We start from the raw sequence: 20301 nt of genomic DNA, 5'->3' as shown, positions 1-20301 counted from the left end.
GCTCATTCAAGAATCTCACATATCTTAATCTCTCCCACGCAGGGTTCGCAGGAAGGATTCCCAATCAATTAGGTAACCTTGCCAGCTTGCAACTTCTCGATCTCAATGATTACAATTACTATCATGATGACGTCTGGTTCGGGTTCCTTGTGTTTAGGTCAATTATCAAAGCTAAGGACATTAGATCTTGAAGATAATCGGTTGAGTGGTTCAATTCCAGAATCGCTGGGGAGTCTGGTAGCCTTGGAGTCTCTGGATCTTTCAGACAATCAGCTGAATGGTTCAATCCCGCATTCATTATTGGGGCTTTTTTCGTTGACGTATTTAGATCTCGCAAGTAATCAGTTGAGTGGAGATATTCCAGAGAGCATAGGGCAGCTTGTAAACCTAGAGAGTTTGGATATTTCTTCTAATTCCTTGCAAGGAGTTTTCTCGGATCGTCACTTAGCCAACCTTTCAAGTTTAGATAGCATCTCCATTGGTGCCAACTATCTGAAATGCAACTTCAAATCTGATTGGATTCCTCCTTTCAGTCTTTCAAATTTAGGCATGTCATCTTGTGTGGTTGGGTCTCGGTTTCCTCCGTGGATTCAGTCACAAAATAGCATCAAGAAGCTTGATTTGTCGAATTGCAATATCTCTGGAGCTTTACCAACCTGGTCTGGACACATGACTATTTCCTATTTGGATCTCTCCAACAACCAATTCGTCGGAAATCCTATAGAAAATATTTCAAATAACATGCCGAGTATAAGGACACTCCTTCTAGGAAACAACATGATAAGTGGTTCGATCCCAGACTCACTGTGTAAGTTGGGAAATCTGCTGATCCTAGATCTATCAGAGAACGTGTTATCTAGTGAAATACCTGGTTGTTGGGAAGGAAATCAATCTTTAGTTTTTATCGATCTATCATCAAACATGCTTTCGGGGAGTATTCCAAACTCATTCGGAAACCTCAATAGACTGGAAAGGCTTCATGTCAACCAAAATAAGTTGCAAGGGGAGCTTCCACAAGCATTGAGAAATTGCAGCAAGTTGATACTTTTGGATGTTGGCGAGAACAATATTTCGGGATCTATACCAACCAGGATCGGAAATAGCTTTTCGTCGCTACGGTTTCTCAGGCTTCGAAAGAACATGTTGGAGGGAGGAATTCCTAAGGAAATATGTGATCTTCATCGCTTACAGATCTTGGATCTTGCTGAGAATAATCTAATCGGAGACATCCCTGCTTGCTTTGGCAATCTCAGTGGAATGATCGGGACTCCTCTGCCACTTGAAACGATGATGCACACAAGAAACTCACTGTCAAACTCAAAAGGAAAATATTCGCGCTGTGCGTATGCGAGGGACAGACCTTATTCGCGCTGTGCGTATGCGAGGGACAGACCTTATGGAGCAACAGGGAAGCTTCCGTGTGCGAGGGACGGACCTTATGGAGCAACAGGGACGTACCAGTGCAGAAGAGAGAGGCTTCCGGTGGTGACGGAAGGATCTTATTCAGAAGACTGGAGAAGAGAGAGGCTTCCGGTGGTGACGGAAGGATCTTATTCAGAAGACTGGAGAAGAGAGAGGCTTCCGGTGGTGACGAAAGGATCAGATCGTGAGTACACACAAGTGCAGCTCCAACTTCTTGCAAACATGGATCTTTCAAGTAACAGGCTCACCGGAGTTATCCCGCCCCAGCTATGCTCTCTCTCTGGTTTACAGAGTCTGAATTTGTCTAACAATCAATTGTCTCATAAAATACCAAACCAGATCGGAAAAATGAAATCATTGGAGACTCTTGATCTTTCAAACAACCGATTGTTTGGCCCGATTCCACATAACTTGTCGGCTTTGAATTCCTTAAGCCACCTCAACTTGTCAAACAACGACCTGTCGGGGAGGGTTCCGGAAGGCAATCAGCTTCAAACTCTCACAGATCCATCAATATATGGCGGCAACTCTAAACTCTGCGGAGGTCCACTGCCGAAGAAATGCGGCGACTCAGTCCAACCTCCAATCAGTTCTGGCCATAAAAAGGGAGATCACGGAGAGGACAAGAAGAAGACGGAAACGATACTTTTTTGGTTCATCGTTACGACCGGATATGCGTTGGGTTTATGGGGAGTTATCGGGACTATGGTCTTCAAGAGGAATTGGAGAATCGCTTACTTCCGATTCGTTGACGACAATGCTAAACTCTGCAAAGATTCACTGCCGAAGAAATGCAGCGAGTCAGCCCAACCCCCAATTGCCTATCAAATAAGGTTTGACTTTTCAATGTTTTTTTTTAAGGACAGATGAATGTTGCATTGTGTATTATATCATTTATATGTACTCAATTGAATTGTATTGTTATGATATTTCACGTTGATTTTTCGACATATTATGTAAAATAGATAAACGAGCCAATTATCGACCACTGGCATTTTAGTCTTGGGCTTGATATATTATGAAAGGTGGTATAGAAATTCAGAAATATATATATATATATAAGAAAATGAAAATAATTATTATTAATTAAAACGCGTGACATTCCTCGAATTGTAAACTTAAAAGGTATTTGAGGACAAATAGCTAGGCAGTCATATAACTCGAAGCTACGTAATAGATGAAGGAAGACTCCTTTTTCGTTATCAAGGAAGACCAAAGACATCGTCAAGTCAATGGTGTTTAGTCATCGACTCAATGGGCATGAATTTAATGTTGTGGGGTTACTTAATCTAATCAAGTTGAGGCTCATCAAGTTGAAGTTTCTCAAAGTAAGAAGACCAAACTTAGCCCCATCTAATAAGTCGGTCTTCATTTCTAGTTTCTACTTGTACTATATATATGGTCTGAGTTTGATCAGAAGTAGAGCTGTGACAAAGATGAAAAAAGTTGTGAGCCCTCTAATTTTACTCTTTGTTGTGTTGTTATTCAAAGGAATACAGTTATGTGTGTGCACAAACTCAACCTCGGGCTGGATAGAGGGCCAGAAACAAACTCTGTTCAACCTCAAACACAGTTTCAAAGATCAGTCAAATCGGTTAGTCTCAATCTCTTTAATTAAATTTCCTTCATTTGAATCTAAAACGTAGAAAAGACGGCGATAATTTGCATGGTGTAATGCTTTTCTTTTAATGAATTGGTGTTAGGTTCTATTATTATATAATCATCCTATCATTGAAGTCATCTCCAACTTTATTGTCCGTGTAATACGTGCATACATCGTTATAGCAATCTATAAGATAAGGAATGTTTGACACCTTAATAAAATAGCAATCTTAAAGAAGAAGAAGAAAATTTTATAATTCTAAATATACCCTTCGTGTTTGATTGGTTTATAGTTTATAAAATTGCTTAGTCTGTGTAAGTTGTTATTTTTGTTGCTTATATTACCACGTTATATCGTGTTAAACGTGTTTAATCAACTATGATACAGCCTTTTATAAAATAAAATAAGAATTTTGTAATTAATTACTAGGCCACCTTAAACTCAAGGTGGTTTAAGATTTAGTCCACTGGAGAGTTTTAGAAAAATAACCAATTATATTAGGTGACACTAGAGATAATGAGTTAAAATTCAATATTCATCATTAAATAAATATAACTTTTTTTTTTCTAGATTCATCACTTTCTCTCTCTTACTTTTTTTCAAACATATTTTTTTCATCAAAACTTCAAAAATTCATATTTATCTTATACGAACTCGAAATTGAGTGATTCCAAATCCTACAAATTTATGGCGCCGAGATCTTCAAAAATAGACTCATTGTGTTTGACGAAAAATCATGTTTAATGCATCATGTTTACATTTCCATTTATTTCTAGATGATTTCCGAAAATTTTCAATTATTTCAAGATAATCTAAACTAAAATAATACAATAATACAGACCATTATTCATACGATGAACTCCGGCATGATATATAAAAAAACATATGGTCTTCAAAGAGTTTGAAATTGACACTTTGGTCCTTCTATTTTTTCAAATGGCATTGATCATGACACGGATTTATGAAAAGGTCGACATTGTAACTATTTTTTCTATGTTCTATATAAATTTTGATAGAAATGGTCGATATTGGCACCGATTAGCTTGATTCTAAAAAGTTGGCCAAAATATTGTAAGCACATTATATGCTTTAATTTATAGTCACTTACTTGATTCAATTTTAGTTCATATATCAAATGGTTTATATTTAATTTGTTCATTAAAATAGCTAAAAATAAGTAAACATTATGTTGGCATTATTGTTGAAATTGGATCAGCACAATAGTTTTTTACTATTTTCAATAATCCAATCAAAATTTCTTATTTTTAAAATTTTGGACTAATGACCTGACTATTTAGTGCAATACCAAAAGCCGAATATTTAGTTATTCCATTTAATAAAAGCAACTTCTTGCTTTGAAACTGTTTTAGAAATTTGATTATTAGATTCTTTAAAATATAAATCCAGCTTTTACAAGTGATAGCTAAAATATTGAATAAACTATGTAAAGAAGTGATCGGGGTTCAAATTTGTACTATAATATTGATTGAAAATTCTTAAATATGTATGAAGAAAAAAAAATAGTATGCTCCATAATTACCAGACATGTTAACTGGTAACCCCCAACCACTAAGCCAACATATATGTTTGGTTCGGTCGCTAATAACCACATATAAAATTATTAAAATGGATAATGAACTAATTTTTAAAAACAGCTCAGTTAACCAAATCGAACTTTGGGTTTGGATCAATTCAGTTATCCTCTCAACCAATATTTTGAATAATTTTTGTGCAGCCCTCATGGACATGTGTTTAGTTTATAACTAAAAATGTAATGATAATTATGATGACGGTAACACCGCAAATGTTAATTGGGAAATCACTGAATCCAAGCCACTTGAAACTTGTTCAATTAAGAAATAGCAAAGGTTTCATTTAATTGAAGGTTACTATAGCCAAGTTACCATTTTATATTGGATGACAATTTTTTCCTTCTATTTTTAATGTCGCTTCCGGTTTTTAAAGCTACACATATTAAATAATCTAGCAGTTTTTTTTTTTTTTTTTCAGTTGACTCATTAGCCCTAATTTATAGGGGATGTAGTTCATAATAAAATTAATTTTTTTAAAAGATCTGTATTTATCGTAGCCCAAAAAGAATATCATTTTTTTTGGTATCGAGTTTCGTTAAAAAAAAATTATGTGCTCCTATATTACGGACATTGTTAACATATATAATGAATCGTTAAGGGGATTTTCCTAAGAACATATTTGAATTTCGGCAATTAAACAAAAGCAGCCATGTTAATATTGGATTTCCCTTTTAAATGATTTTGAAAGTATTTTTTACACATAAATGGTTTTGTCTGCTTAGCGATCTTTGTTTATTCAAATTTATTTCGATAATAGTTTTACGAAGTTGTTAATTTATAAATAAATAAATACAAGAATAGCTATAAATGATAGTGTTTCTTTACCGGTTTGTTTGTTTTACAAAAAATCCTTATGTTTATTTATAAACGAAGTTTGTTTACTAGTTTATTTTTTTGAATTACAAATAATCTTCATATGCAACACCGACTTATTTGTTTGTAAACAAAATTATTTTGTGTTTTTAAAACGAAGTCAATGAGTTTAAATATCAAATATCTAAGTAATTAAGCCATCAAAACTTGAAGACTTACTAAATAGCCGATTTATTGTGAATTTTAAATAAATAGTCAATAAGACTATGTGACCTTATTTGAACATTTTTAGCATTTCAATTATGACATTAAATCTGATGGTTTAAATTAAAATCGTGTATGTATTTATGAGTTGGAAAATAAAATATGTTGTTTAATAATTACGTATTAATGGTTGATTTATTTTGACTATTTAGCTCAATTACCCGATATAATTGGATAAAGTGTTAGTCTATTTTGAATCAAAGACTGGGTTTTTTTTCGCCTTTTCTATTTCATTATGTTCATATATCAGTTTAAGACTTATTATAGAGCAGAGAAGTGTTCGTAGTTGAAAAAAAAAACAAAACAAAAAACAACCTCAATATAATTTTTTGTGTGGAAAAGAATGGCATTGGCTAACATTGGCGGAATAAAATTACATTTATGCAGAACCTTAATAGCTGGGTGTATCGAAGGAGAAAGAGTGGCTCTAATGAAGCTTAAAAGAAGTTTCAAAGACCCTTCGAACCGACTAGTCAGTTGGATCGGTGGAGATTGCTGTCACTGGAGAGGCATTAGTTGCAACACATTTACCGGTCATGTTGTCAAGCTCGATCTCAGTGTGCCATATGATATATTCTGGGAAAGGATCAGATATAATTACATGGATCATATATTATCCTCGATGGAGGTTAATTCTGGTTTAACAGAGTTGAAACATTTGGAGTACTTGGACCTGAGTGGAAACAGCTTCTACGGAATTCGAATTCCTGACTTCTTTGGCTCATTCAAGAATCTCAAGTATCTTAATCTCTCTGGCGCAGAGTTCGGAGGAACGATTCCTCATCAATTAGGTAACCTTACCAGCTTGCAAGTTCTCGATCTCAGTGATTACTATTATCCACAACAGTTGTATGCTAAGAATCTCCGGTGGGTCTCAAGTCTTACCTCTTTGCGACATCTTGACATGAGTCACGTTGACTTACACGAGCCATTTGATCTGATTCATGTGTTGAGCAAACTTCCCTCTCTTTTAAACTTGGCCTTACAAGGTTGTCAACTGCATAACATTCACTTTGTCACCGCTTCTCCAAATTCCACATTCCTTCCAAGCATCCAATCCCTAGATCTTTCCGGCAATAGTTTCGTCGGACCGATTCCCAATGCCTTCCACAACATGACTTCCCTTAGGTCACTTGATCTTTCCGGCAATATGTTTGTCGGGCCAATTCCCCATGCCTTCCACAACATGACTTCCCTTATATCCCTTCATCTTTCCGGCAATAGGTTCGCCGGACCGATTCACAACACCTTCCACAACATGACTTCCCTTATATCCCTTCATCTTTCCTACAATAGGTTCGTCGGGCCAATTCACCATGCCTTCCACAACATGACTTCCCTTATATCCCTTCATCTTTCCGGCAATAGGTTCGCCGGACCGATTCACCATGCCTTCCACAACATGACTTCCCTTAGGTCACTTGATCTTTCATATAATAAGTTTAATTCCACTGTTCCTCTTTCGTTGATTAGCTCTAAGACACTTCTAGAGCTGGATCTTTCTATGAACGAATTTGATAGAGTTGAAGGGGGACTGTTTTCATTTTTATGTAAAGCTTGTTCTGCAAAGTTTTTGGATTTTTCATTTAACAACTTGGGTAGTCACGAGGTCTTGAATAGCAACACGAGTTTACCAAAATGCGCCAACGGTTCTAAGCTAAAAAGTCTGTCTCTAGGATATAACTTAATTGGGCGCATTCCAAATTGGTTAGGGACGTTTACGAATTTGAAGTATCTTGACCTTGCCAACACTTCAGTGCTTGGTTCAATTCCCCAATCATTGGGGAATCTGGTAGCCTTGGAGTCATTGGGGAATCTGGTAGCCTTGGAGTCTCTAGATCTTTCATATAATCAATTGAGTGGTTCAATCCCACATTCATTGGGGAGTCTGGTAGCCTTGGAGTCTCTAGATCTTTCACATAATCAATTGAGTGGTTCAATCCTACATTCATTGGGGAGTCTGGTAGCCTTAGAGCGAGTAGATCTTTCACATAATCTTCTGACTCTGAGTGATTCAATTCCACAATCATTGGGGAATCTGGTTGCGTTGAGGTCCCTGGATTTGTCACATAACCAGTTGAACGGAAGTATTCCAAAATCATTGTTGGGAATTTTCTCCTTGACAGATTTAGATCTCGCAAGTAATAATTTGAGTGGACATGTTCCAGAGAGCATAGGGCAGCTTGTACACCTACAAAGTTTGGATATTTCTTCTAATTCCTTGGAAGGAGTTTTCTCGGAACGTCACTTAGCCAACCTTTCAAGTTTAGATAGCATCTCCATTGGTGCCAACCATCTGAAATGCAACTTCAAATCTGATTGGATTCCTCCTTTCTCTCTGAGGTATGCTAACATGTCATCTTGTGTGATTGGGTCTCAGTTTCCTGCATGGATTCTAACACAACAAAATCTTTGGGATCTAGATTTGTCGAATACTAATATCTCTGGAGCTTTACCAACTTGGCCCCAACCTATAGATCTTTCCAACTTGGATATCTCCAACAACCAAATCATGGGAAATCCATTAGCAAATATTGCTGATAATATGCCGAACATAAATGCAATCTTTCTTGGAAAGAACCTGATAAGTGGTTCGATCCCAAACTCGTTGTGCAAGTTGGGATATTTGACAGTTCTAGATCTTTCAGAGAACGAGTTATCTGGTGAAGTGCCACATTGTTGGAAAGAAATACCAAATTTAGGTGTTATCAATCTATCATCGAATAAGCTTTCGGGGAGTATTCCAAGCTCATTCGGACAGCTCTCGAATCTGAAAAGGCTTCATGTCAACAAAAATAAGTTCCAAGGGGAGCTTCCACAAGCATTAATAAGTTGCACCCTCTTGGAAATTTTGGATCTCGGTGAGAACAATTTTTCAGGGTTTATACCACCATGGATCGGAAAAAGGTTTTCATCGTTACGGATTCTTAGTCTTCGGAAGAACATGTTCAGTGGAAGGATTCCTCAACAAATATGTGATCTTCATCGCTTACAGATCTTGGATCTCGCTCATAATAATCTAATTGGAGATATCCCTCGTTGCTTCGCCAATCTCCGTGGAATGAGTGATTCGCCACTTGATTTGGAAATCTCAATTTCACTAAGCCCAGCAATGGCACCGGCTCCTGGCGAAGCTCCTGAAAACGAGGATCCAGAGGTAATGCCACCTGAAGGGGATCCAGAGTGGAGAAGAGAGACGCTTCCGGTGGCGACAAAGGGATCAGATCTCGAGTACACAAAATTGCAGCTCAAACTTTTACACAACATGGATCTTTCAAATAACAAGCTAACCGGAGTTATACCCGCTGAGCTATGTTCTCTCTCTGGCTTACAAGGTCTGAATTTGTCCAACAATCAATTGTCAGGAAAAATACCAAACCAGATCGGAGACCTGAAGTTATTGGATACTCTTGACCTTTCAAACAACCGATTGTTTGGTCCGATTCCACAAAACTTGTCGGCTTTACCGTTCATTAGTCATCTCAACTTGTCGAACAACGACTTGTCGGGGAAGATTCCACAAGGCAATCAGCTTCAAACTCTTACAGATCCATCAATATATGGCGGCAATGCCAAACTCTGCGGAGATCCACTGCCAAAAAAATGTGGCGACTCAGTCCAACCTCCAATCAGCTCTGGGCATGAAAAGGGAGATAACAGAGACGACGCGAAGAAGGAAAAGATATTGTTTTGGTTCTTTGTGACGACTGGATATGCGTTGGGTTTATGGGTAGTAATCGGGGCTTTGGTTTTCAAGAAGAACTGGAGAATCGCTTACTTCCGATTCGCTGAGGACAAAAAGGAATGGATTCTTGCAATGATCGCTATCAAAGTAGCAAGGCTGAAACAGAGAATGCAGCGGAATTGATCAGTGTAAGACTTCTTACCAGATTATTACTTATCTTAATTTATTTATTAATTTTATATATATACGCGTTTTCTTGGTATGTTCTCATATCAGATTATGTTGAACAAAAGAAAAATCATTCTACAGAGTTCTAAAGAGACTGACTGACTGACAATCTCATATCAGATTAGTATATTTTCAATTACTAATGTTTTTTTTTTTTTTAACTTTTCTCTTCTTCAAGTCAGCTGACAGAAAAAGAAGTCTGGAGCATTCATGCCAAAGAGTTGGATCGTAGCAACTTATATTGAAGCAGCTTTTCAAGTCTTGAGGAACTTTATTGAGCTTGTTGTAAGAAACAAATTATAGAAAACAATTACTTAATGTGTGGTTTTTCTATGTTGCATTGTGTCTAATAATGTACGTCTTCTATACTGTATTGTATTGCTCTGCTACAACATAGATGCTTTCCTTTTCTTTCTTTCAAATTTCTATATCAATGAATGATATTTTGGTTCATAAAAAGGAGATATCATGATATCTTCATTATTCCTTGTTGGTTTGGTTCTCCCAATACTTGTTCTGCCACAATTCCACTTTCTCTGTTGTCTCCGTTTTCGCTCTCAGAATCGAGAAGAGAGAGGAAGTGCCGTACGGTGGAGGCATCGAGCACGGCTCTCTCTCCGAAGGGCTCGTCACCATCGACCGCACCATGAAATCCTTCTTCGCTCCTCGGGCCCCACAAGCCATGGACTCCGAGCAAAACTCCACCGCTCTTCTCGGTACTGTCGGCTTGAATCTCAGAAGCTTCGAGTATTCATTCAGAAGATGAAACATGTAATCGTACACGTACTCCATCTTCACCTCTTCTCTTATAAATTCGCTCGACGCCTTTCCCATTGCTTGCGCCTGAAGAAATCATATTACATATAACAGAAAATTCACACCAATTTTCCCATTACTCTCTTGCTGTTTCTTGTTATGTTTACCTCTTCCTTGTGAGTGTTTCCCCAATCGACGGCGAACTTGATGGATCGGCACTTGTCGTTTTCCTTGATAGGCCAATAATGCTTCAACGGCTCTAAGCCTCTCGTGAAGAAATCGTAGTAGCGCGGTTTCACTAGCAAGGTCGGAGAATCGCAAGCCAGAATGTACTTCTCGCTCACCGACCACGCAGACCCTTCGATGTAGATTTTATACCTGCACCGATTTTATTCGATGCTCAACAAAATTAATTATAAAAAAAAAAATTCGATAAAGCGAGTAGATTACTTGTGGACGCATTGGTTCGCCAAATTCGAGTTCTTAAAGCCTTCCTTGGTTTCTTTACCCCAATCCTACAACAAGAGAGGCACGACAAGGCATGTCACAACATTGTGTGAGAGATCATTTTGATTAAATTGAATAATAAAAATAGACCTGGCGGTAAACGCGAGCATTCCATTCGTGTGTATCGGAAACATTGCATTTGAGAAGGTCTTTTCTAGTTTCTGCAACTTCAGGATTTCCTTTCCAATAAGCATAAGGCTCTCTGTCTTCCCATTTCCTCATCTTGTTTCCTTCACTCAACTCCTTCTCCAATTCCACCCATGGCTTTATGCTTATCTCTGGCCTATACATTCATATTCACACATACACACACCATATTACATTTGCTCTTGTTATTTTCATGTTTAACGTATATAATGATTGTATGGAATAGCATTTTTCCATGAAGTGAAGATGGGAATTTGATTAGCCTCGGTTAACAATAGGTTTGAATTTTCAGTTAGCCCTTTTTTTTAATTAAAAAATATATATAAGCACCCTAGCTTTTAAATACATAAACAATAATCTAATTTTTTTTTTTCAAAAAATGTCATCTTTATTAAGAAATTAAAAAAAATATATAATTAAAAGATAAATAGAAAATATTTTAGAATTATACCATCCCCAAAACGACCAATCAGGAAAAACGACATCAAGCGAGTTATCGTCCCCACAGTAGCGAAACACCGGAGGCGGTGACGTGGCATTGGGCCCCGTATGGGCCTTGGAGAAGACAACGGGCCAGTCAACGCAGTCAAACATGAGTTCCAAATCAGGCACTCTCCCGGGGTACCACCGTAACAACTGTAGGATCCCCCACAGCGTAAAAACGTCCCTCGTCTGAAACGCCTTTCGGAAGGTCTCCACGTAAGCCTTTCCCTTCACAACCACAAGCCTGAAGTTGGCCGTACGCCCAGCCCGGTCCACCATCTCCCTCGTGATCCCCGTGTGGACCCACGGCCGGAGGTCCTCGTGGATCCAACGGAAGTAATCCGGACACGTGTCCTGAGACAGACGGCTGGGATCCCGCGCTGCCGGTGCGTCCGTGGTTGGGTAGTTGGAAGGGCATGTTCGTGTGGGATCGTACGCAGAGCAGTTCAGTGGGATCGCGATTTTGATTTGTTGAGGTTTTTGGGAGACTGTTAATCCAGCTGTGTCCTGTGTGGGAATTGAATTCAATGTCAACAAATTCGGCCACAATAATCGTCCACACAATTCATTGCATCTTGATTAACTTCACGCGATTAAATATATATGTTTAATATCGTGTAGTTGTGTAACTGAAATAATAGAGTTATGGTAAAATAGTTATTTTATGATTTAGTCCAAATTCAAAAACAAGTGTCCTTCCAAGACCTCAATAAAAGGACATGAATACGTAGCTCGTGAAGAAAAAGGCATGTATAAGCAAAAAAAAAAACGATATAATTAGTATTATTATATATTGTACACAACCGTTATTTTTGTCATGTAAAAGGTCCAAAATTAGCAAGTCATTGTTGTCAAGAAAAGGTATATATCCTTTTTTATTTCTAAAGTAATTCTTCTTCTTAATATCTTAACCCAGCTGAAAAAGGCATATCAGGAATATTTCTTTTATTGAAATTGAACTCTCCGTACGTTATAAAGTCATGAACCTCCATATTTCCATGACATATTCAAAACAAAAACAAAAGATAGTTGGGTTTCTTGAATCTTGATACTAAAATAATCTATTAATAAGATACCAAAAATGACAGGTACGTTTTTGTGGCGTTGCTTATTATTATTACTACACGGTTTTCCTATCGAAGTCAGTAGTAGTATAGTAACCGACATTTTTCTTGCGATAGAAGACACGTGGCTCGTGAAATCAGGAAAAGAAACTAGGCCAAGAAAACGGTAACCGACGATCACGGCGTTATTTGTGTTTCCCAATGATTTTCTTTCTCTCTCGTAAACTAACGACGTTTTCACGTAATCATGACGAATTTCTCCTTCTAAATTCTGTACAATTAATAGAATAAATAGATAAAGTACTTACAGCCGTGTTCAGAAAGCGCGTGGAAACAAACGCGCCGATGAAGAGCAGAATCCAGAACGCGATTACAGCCGGTTTCTTGGACGAGGATTTCACGATCGTATCGAGATAATTACTATATTGCCCTAGCGCTATATCTCTCATTCTCTCTCTCTGCTCTCTTATTTTTTACCAGTCGAAGTACAGAATGTAATGTCAGAGAGAGAGAGAGAGATGAGTGACGTGGCAAATTCGGAATTCCCAAGGAGTATTCTTGTATCTCTCACTGGACGACTCTTTTGAAGCTCAATGCCAAGAAAAACTTTGAATTTTGTTTTTTCTTCTGGCTGAAGGTTTTAATGGTGTCAAACAAACAACTAGGAAAAATTGTGGGTGTGTAGGGATTTTAGGGTAGAGAAGACTGAACTTTTGGGGAAAAGAACTTTTTAGCTGGCTAAAAGGTAAGGGAATATGGTAATTACTGTAAAGAGATTAAAAGACAAATATGAAAAATGGTAGAGAGAAAAACTAGCAGAAGTAATGAGAGAGAGGTATGTAAATGTAATGTGAGTGCTTGTGTAGCAAGTTGAAAAGAGATTAAAAGACAGAAAGAGATTAGAAGACAAACATGAAAAATGGTAGAGAGAAAAAATAGGATGAGAAAAACTAGGAGAACTACTGAGAGAGAGGTATGTAAATGTAATGTGAGTGTTTTAGAAAGTTGAAAAGATTACTTTTTTCTCGTGACCTTTGTGTGTGTATGTGTGAGAGAGAGAGAGAGTCTCTTGGCAGTTTTTACTTCACATATTATATAGTATGAGACTATGAGTTGAATTTATGATCTGCTTAGAGAATTAATCTCTATAGCAGGCTAAAAATGAACGTTCTCGAACCACTTTATGAATTATTGTCCCGCATGTACAACTTAGTTGCAATTTAATTCCTTAAATTTAACTGTATTGGATATTTGGATCACACTTAGTTTTAGCAAAGATAATCTTAACTTTACACATTTGGTTACATAAAAATATTTCTTCCAATTTTTGCTCCCGGTCCTTTTCCGAAATTTCTGTTAATTTTTACAGATCTCAAATATTCAACTTCCATGACCTGATTTTTTTTTTTTTTAAGGCAGCTGTGCTGCAGTGGGGATTGAACCCACGACCTCTACACAGGAGGTGATGTGAAATTAACACTAGGCTATCCTAAATACCACCTCCATGACCTGATTTATTATGTGGTAAAATAATAATCCATATGAAAAAAAAAATATATATATATATATATACAATCAAATCAATTATAATCAACTTTCAACAACAAAAGTTGGAGGTAGCGCTTGAGATTTTTTGGAAATTTGATTTTCGGACTTTTTTATATTTTTTTTTTCTGTGCATACAATTAAGGTCATGCATGTCTGCTAAAAATTATAAATTTGATGGAGTTACGGGTGCAAAAAAAAATTTGAACTTGTAAAAAATTAGTGCCAAGAAAATCAAAGTATATATATAGACCAGTCTACCAAAACGCATCCAAGTTTTGAAGACTAAGATACAAATAAGCGATGTATATATACAATAAAATATACATTTTTAAATTCCACGATAAAAGAGCAAACTCGAATTTGTATAGAACTTTTAATAAAGATGTGTTACGTATTCAATGGTTTAATTAACAAGCGTAATATGAAGCTCTTACGAGAGGCAAAACTTACTGACAGATAACGCAAAAGAGAAGTTAATACCAGAAATTTTAAATGCCGACGAAATTTGTTGGAATTTGGCAACGACACCGCTGTCAAAGCATAAACGGTCGAAGACGTACAGATTTTTTGTTTTTACGTCAAAAATCGTCGTTTTTCACTTAAAAATTTAAGGTGAGAATTGCATCTCTTGGGATTCGAACTCCAGGCATCCGCATGAGGCGCTCAACAACTATCAATCAACTACGTTTTCACTTTTGTTATACTATGTAAAAGTTATATATAAATTTTGTAAAAAAAAAATCTTGTACTATCATAAACTTAATATAAAAAATAATTATAATAAAATAATAAATATATAAAACATTATAAATTAAGTTATAAAAAATATATCACATCAAACTTAAAAATCTCATCTAGATTTAAGAAATAATATATATATAAAAATAATACATAAATATATACATATATATATAAATTGTGTATTAGGTATAAATCGTTATGTGGGATTGAAATTAATAAGTTGTGGGTATTGCAATATTGAATATTAGATTGGTGTAAAAATAATTACGTATTGAAAATTATAAAATATAATTGCCATAAATCTTAAGTTTAAAAATTAAAAAACATATGTATATATATATATATATATATATTATATATATATATATATATATATATATTAACATATTCAACAATAATATTTCCGTTCGGTTTTCCATCGAAAACAACATTTTATTTGTCTTTTCCACAATTTTTTTGTTATATTTTTCGTCGACGTGTCGAATTTTCGTAAATTAGAAGACTCCGATTAATAACGAAAACGACATTTCGAACTTCGGTTAATACAAACAAATATCCAATCAGCGCTTTGGCACTTTGTATACGTAATTATATTGGGTGGTAGTGACATTTCAAAACTGGCTGACTTTTCTCATCAACAGGCACGCTTTTTTTTCCCTTTTTTCCTCTCGTGATACATTTTCATACTATTTTCTAGTGGTCATGGTGATTTCAAAACCCCTACCGACAATGCTAGTGAACCCACCATAGAATTGTGATAATGAGATCTTATCACATTACATTAGTGATATTTCTCTGCCTCGTCTTTATATATCATAACTTGTCACTTCTCATCAAGTAGGCACTTGGTAGGTATATACTTATATTTACAAAAAAAAAATAATAAATAAATAAATGCTTACATACAAAAGGATCTCGAAAGACAATCACTTGATCTGTTTCTATAGGTGACGAATAAATATTAGAGCTTACGTCATGCTTGGAATTACAAGTTTATCAGGAAATTTGTAATATAAAGACATACTGATGAGAGGGAAAAAAACGTGTAAACAAAAAAAAAAAAAAAAAAAAAAAAAAAAAAAAAAGATGAATATACTCTTAGTGTTAAATTTAGGAAAAATGTTTAGAAAAAAAGTACATCTCATCGAGAAATTTTTGTCAATCTTATTAAATATTTCGTAGCTCTTCAACAAGATGTTTTGAATGAAAATATGAAAGGTAAAGTTCCCTAAACCAAATATATAGCGCATTGGTTTTCCGTGTCAATAAAACTTGTGATATAAATTCCATTATTATTGGACAAAGAGGTGTTAATAAAAAGAACACTACGGTGGATAGGTTTGATTCACCAAATTCTTTATCTTCCACGATTCTACTTGCTCGATTGTCTCCGTCTTCCTGCGAAGAACCGAAAATAATTGCGAAGGGCTATAAGATGGAGGCATTGAACACGGCTCACTCTCCGAAGGACTCGTCACCATCGATTCAACTAAGAATTCCTTCTCCAATCCTTGAGTCGCGCAAGCCATGGATTCGGGGCAGAATTCGACCGCCTTTTCAGGTATCACTGGCTTGAATCTCATGAGCTTCGAGTATTCGTTAAAGATGTGAAACATGAAATCATACACATATTCCATTTTCACATCTTCCATCATGAATTTGCTCATTGTCTTTCCCATTGTTTCAGCCTGAAGATATCACAAGTATTGTTAGAAATTAGATATTAAAAGTGAATAAAAATTAACACAGACTTATAAAGTCTTGGACTACTCTTCTCATTTCCAATTGATTTTGAGATCGATACACACATATCAAATTAATGATGAATTTGACCTTAATCATGGTTTTTGTTATGTACCTTGTCTTTATGGTTGTTTCCCCAATCGACGGCGAACTGGATGGATCGACACTTTTCATTTTCTTTGATAGGCCAGTAATGTTTCAAGGGCTCCAAACCTCTTGTTAAAAAATCGTAGAAGCGCGGTTTTACTAGCAAAGTCGGAGAATCACAAGCCAAGATGTATTTCTCGCTGACTGACCATGCATTCCCTTCCACATAGATCTTATACCTGACAAATATTTTGGCGCCGTGTAATTCGTTAAACTAAACTATAACGAGAAAATTAAAAGGCTGAGTGAATTACTTGTGGGTGCATTGGTTCGCCAAATTGGAGTCTTTAAACCCTTCGTTAGTTTCTTTATTCCAATCCTAGAAGAACAAGGCAATTGAAATGATTTTTCAGCACAATTCGTGAACACGTCTAATTAATAATTTGAGATCACGAGTTCAAGTCAAATAATTATAATAGAGAGAAGCTGATAGAGAATATATATATATATATATATATATATATGAGACCTGGGCGTAAAGGCGAGCATTCCAGTCTTGTGTATCGGAAACATTGCATTTGAGAAGGTCTTGTCTAGTTGCTGCCACGGTAGGGTTTCCCTTCCAATAAGCATAAGGTTCTCGTTCTTTCCATTTCCTCCTCTTGTTTGCTTCACTCATCTCTTTTGTTATTGGCACCCAGGGTTTAATGTTTATCTCTGGCCTGTATTGAAGTTGTATATATATATTAGGTTATGTTAGTCATTGTATGTTTGGAATTTTTAACTATAACATTTTATTCGAAATATACGTGACACTTACGTTACAATTCGTATCGTGAAATATTTTAGCTTTATTACTATTGATGATAGTTTCTTTTTCATTAAAATCTTTTATTATAGTTGAGTTATTGTATTAGTATGGTATAAGTACTATAAATATACATAATCTATATTCCCTTTGAATTATCTCAACAGCCAAAAAATTTCACTTATTAGTACTCTACTTGTCGAAAAGTATAGTTTATGGTATTATACAGTCAGATCACTAATAAGTTTTAAAATGATTTGTGGACTATTCTTTTTTGCTTGGACAAAACTATAGCATATGATTGAGTTGGCCATAAACCTTAATGCAAAGATTATATATTTCTAATTTATATTAAAAAGAGTTATATTATTAGTTAGATCATCTTTATAGTCAATAATTAATAATGATGAATACTCATATTTGATTAGCATATTTAAATACTTTGTTTTATAGAAAATGTGTTGATATATATCAATAAATTTTGATCGGTAAAAATCAAAGTCAATACTCAAAATATTTGTATCCACGATGGCATCGATATTTTAATTATTGAGTTTTATACAAATATATTTCTCATGCAGTGAGCTCTAAAATGACAACTAAAAATTCCATAAAGAAAAATTGGAACGTGTAATAAAAGTCTTACCACCCCCAAAACGACCAATCAGGAAACACAATGTCAATCGTGGAATCGTCCGCACAGTAATGTAAAAGCGGAGGCAGTGACGTGGCATCGGGCCCAGTATATTCCTTGGGGTTGATTAACGGCCAGTCACCACAGTTAAACATGAGCTCCAAATCAGGGACTCTCCCGGGGTACCTCCGTAACAACTGTAGGATCCCCCACACCGTAAACACGTCCCTCGTCTGGTACGACCTTTTAAAAGTCTCCACGTAAGCCTTGCCCTTCACAATCACGAGCCTAAAGTCAGCGAAACGCCCAGCCCGGTCAACCATCTCCCTCGTGATCCCCGTTTCGGCCCACGGCCGGAGGTCCTCGTGGATCCAACGGAAGTAATCTGGACACGTGGCGGGTGACGGACGGCTGGGATCTTCCGTTTCTGGTGCGCGGGTCGTTGGGTAGTTTGAAGGGCATGTTCGCGTGGGGTTGTACGCAGAGCAGTTCAGTGGGACATGGATTTTGATTTGCTGGGGTTCTGTGGAGAACTTGGAGAGAGTGATTCCAACTACGTCCTGGTAAATCAAAGTCAATAAAACGAACACCAAAATAATCAACACAATTGCTTCATTGCAATCAACAAATAAATAATATATTTTATTAAATCAAATGCAATGGCTCGTCACGTTTGGAACTTCTTATACCAAAAAAGTAATAAATAAATAAATAAAATGAAAACTGATAAACAATTGAGAGAATTTGGCGCTAAGTAATCTATGAATTTTTATACTTGTATCATCTTGATTCATAACTTCTTCTTTGGACCATTTTAGTCGCTTTGAAGTACAGTTCTAAACTTGATAGTATAATAACTTATTAATTTTATAATTGAACATTAAAAAATACTGAAAAATTAAAACAATTTTATCTTATTTATGAAATTATTTTATTCACGGTAGTTTTTAAAATTATAAACAAGCTATTCCGTTTGTAATTATATGAAGAAAAAAAAAGATAGACTTTCTTAGAAAGAAATATAAATTGAAAATGACTAATCACTTACGTCTGTGCCAATATTCATTTACATGCATGTCTCACAATGAATAATTTCTTAATCTATATCTAGATGCATAAATTTAATACAGCATTGTTTATCTTTTTGAATGATTATTGCCTGTCGACATTACATAATCCAGAACAATATCTTCTTCACATTCAATAACACAAATTAAAAGAAGAAAATTACGTACACCAGTATTAAGCAAGTGCTTGGAACCATACGCGCCGACCAAGAGCAGGATCACGAGCCCATATATTGCCAATTTCTTTGATGAGGATTTCACGATCGTCTCTGTGAAAATATTCCAATACCTAATCGCCGTCTTTCTCATTCTTTTTCTCTATACTCTTTTTTATTTATTTATTGAGCTTCAGATGGAGATTCTGATCCTACCGGATACGGGTATTCCTGTATTTATCAACTGGATTACTCTTTTGAAGCTCAATGTGAAGAAAAGCTTTAAATTATGTTTCTAACTGATAGTGTAATAATGACAACTAGAAGAAGAAAAAAAATGTAATTGTAACTGGGATTTTTATGGAGACTGACCTATTGAACTTTCTTGTAACATGACGGACAAACAGAATACATTTTATGAGGTGCCCAAAAAAAAAAAAAAAAATCAGAGTCTAAGAGGTACGTGACATGAGTTTTGGTGGAAAGACGTTTATTCGATTCCTTAAACTAAGTGAATCGGGTCATAATTCTATACTAGTTTAAGCAATGATCACTAGTTTAAGCGATGATATATATATATATATATATATATATATATATATATATATATATATATATATATATGTGTGTGTGTGTGTGTGTGTGTGTGTGTGTGTGTGTGTATGTGTATATGGTGAGGTGAATAAGAATACAAAAGCTCCATGACACGTAACAATAAGTTTTAGATTTCTGTTAACTAATAAATTTTCAATTAATCTCTCTTTTATTGTTGAAGTACAAGAGCTATAGTATCTACATATAGCAGTTAATTCTCAATTGCTTTTATCCCCACTTATTAGCGGCCTTGCCAAACTTTTTCCCCCCTTAGTTTGGCATGCATGCATATTTTAGAGTCAACGCTTGAACTAGCTAACTAGGCCGTTTTGTTATTGAATTGGCAACCTAATGTTATGT

General features: G+C 35.7%; 4 protein-coding genes across 5 annotated transcripts in view; 2 read left to right on the top strand and 2 right to left on the bottom strand.

Moving 5' to 3' along the window:
* The window catches only part of LOC149380116 (uncharacterized), a 44979-nt gene extending 42687 nt beyond the window's left edge, over positions 1-2292 (top strand). Inside the window, exons 3-4 of the mRNA XM_089604107.1 lie at positions 158-1360; positions 1394-2292. Of these exons, the coding sequence (XP_089460233.1) occupies positions 158-1360; positions 1394-2292 (2102 nt within the window). The remainder of the gene's footprint in view (positions 1-157; positions 1361-1393) is intronic.
* A 551-nt stretch (positions 2293-2843) lies between these two features.
* LOC149380115 (uncharacterized) lies at positions 2844-10022 on the top strand. The gene is made up of 3 exons (XM_089604106.1): positions 2844-3016; positions 6082-9567; positions 9786-10022. Exons 1-2 carry the CDS (start codon positions 2859-2861, stop codon positions 9560-9562), a joined length of 3639 nt encoding a protein of 1212 aa, XP_089460232.1. The 5' UTR covers positions 2844-2858; the 3' UTR covers positions 9563-9567; positions 9786-10022.
* Positions 9839-13612, bottom strand: LOC149380114 (uncharacterized). The gene is made up of 6 exons (XM_089603437.1): positions 12873-13612; positions 11469-12007; positions 10961-11153; positions 10814-10878; positions 10531-10741; positions 9839-10450 (listed from the first exon to the last, which is right to left on the bottom strand). The coding sequence occupies exons 1-6, from the start codon at positions 13011-13013 to the stop codon at positions 10088-10090; spliced, it is 1512 nt and encodes a 503-aa protein (XP_089459563.1). The 5' UTR covers positions 13014-13612; the 3' UTR covers positions 9839-10087.
* A 2309-nt stretch (positions 13613-15921) lies between these two features.
* LOC149380113 (uncharacterized) lies at positions 15922-19838 on the bottom strand. Of its 2 annotated transcripts, XM_089602900.1 has the most exons (7): positions 19720-19776; positions 19361-19578; positions 18138-18685; positions 17213-17405; positions 16998-17062; positions 16712-16922; positions 15922-16541 (listed from the first exon to the last, which is right to left on the bottom strand). In XM_089602900.1, exons 2-7 carry the CDS (start codon positions 19499-19501, stop codon positions 16179-16181), a joined length of 1521 nt encoding a protein of 506 aa, XP_089459026.1. In that variant the 5' UTR covers positions 19502-19578; positions 19720-19776; the 3' UTR covers positions 15922-16178. The 2 variants fall into 2 exon arrangements, with proteins under 2 accessions (XP_089459026.1, XP_089459025.1); XM_089602899.1 differs by having other exon boundaries at positions 19361-19838.
* Positions 19839-20301: the final 463 nt, after the last annotated feature.

The sequence above is a fragment of the Urtica dioica genome, chromosome 12 (genome assembly GCF_054948205.1).
Source record: "Urtica dioica subsp. dioica isolate 48M chromosome 12, U.dioica_male_clone48M_v1_H2, whole genome shotgun sequence".
Classification (NCBI taxonomy): domain Eukaryota; kingdom Viridiplantae; phylum Streptophyta; class Magnoliopsida; order Rosales; family Urticaceae; genus Urtica; species Urtica dioica.
Note: the sequence above shows the minus strand (reverse complement) of the source record. Positions and strands in the feature narration are given on the sequence as shown.

Coding starts and splice junctions, on each gene's coding strand:
- LOC149380115 (XM_089604106.1), top strand. CDS start 2,859: ATGAAAAAAGTTGTGAGCCCTCTAATTTTACTCTTTGTTGTGTTGTTA. Junction 3,017..6,081: donor TTCAAAGATCAGTCAAATCG/GTTAGTCTCAAT, acceptor ACATTTATGCAG/AACCTTAATAGCTGGGTGTA.
- LOC149380114 (XM_089603437.1), bottom strand. CDS start 13,013: ATGAGAGATATAGCGCTAGGGCAATATAGTAATTATCTCGATACGATC. Junction 12,008..12,872: donor CGCGCTTTCTGAACACGGCT/GTAAGTACTTTA, acceptor ATTCCCACACAG/GACACAGCTGGATTAACAGT. Junction 10,742..10,813: donor GCGAACCAATGCGTCCACAA/GTAATCTACTCG, acceptor AAATCGGTGCAG/GTATAAAATCTACATCGAAG.
- LOC149380113 (XM_089602899.1), bottom strand. CDS start 19,501: ATGAGAAAGACGGCGATTAGGTATTGGAATATTTTCACAGAGACGATC. Junction 18,686..19,360: donor AGCACTTGCTTAATACTGGT/GTACGTAATTTT, acceptor TTGATTTACCAG/GACGTAGTTGGAATCACTCT. Junction 17,063..17,212: donor ATGCTCGCCTTTACGCCCAG/GTCTCATATATA, acceptor TTGTTCTTCTAG/GATTGGAATAAAGAAACTAA.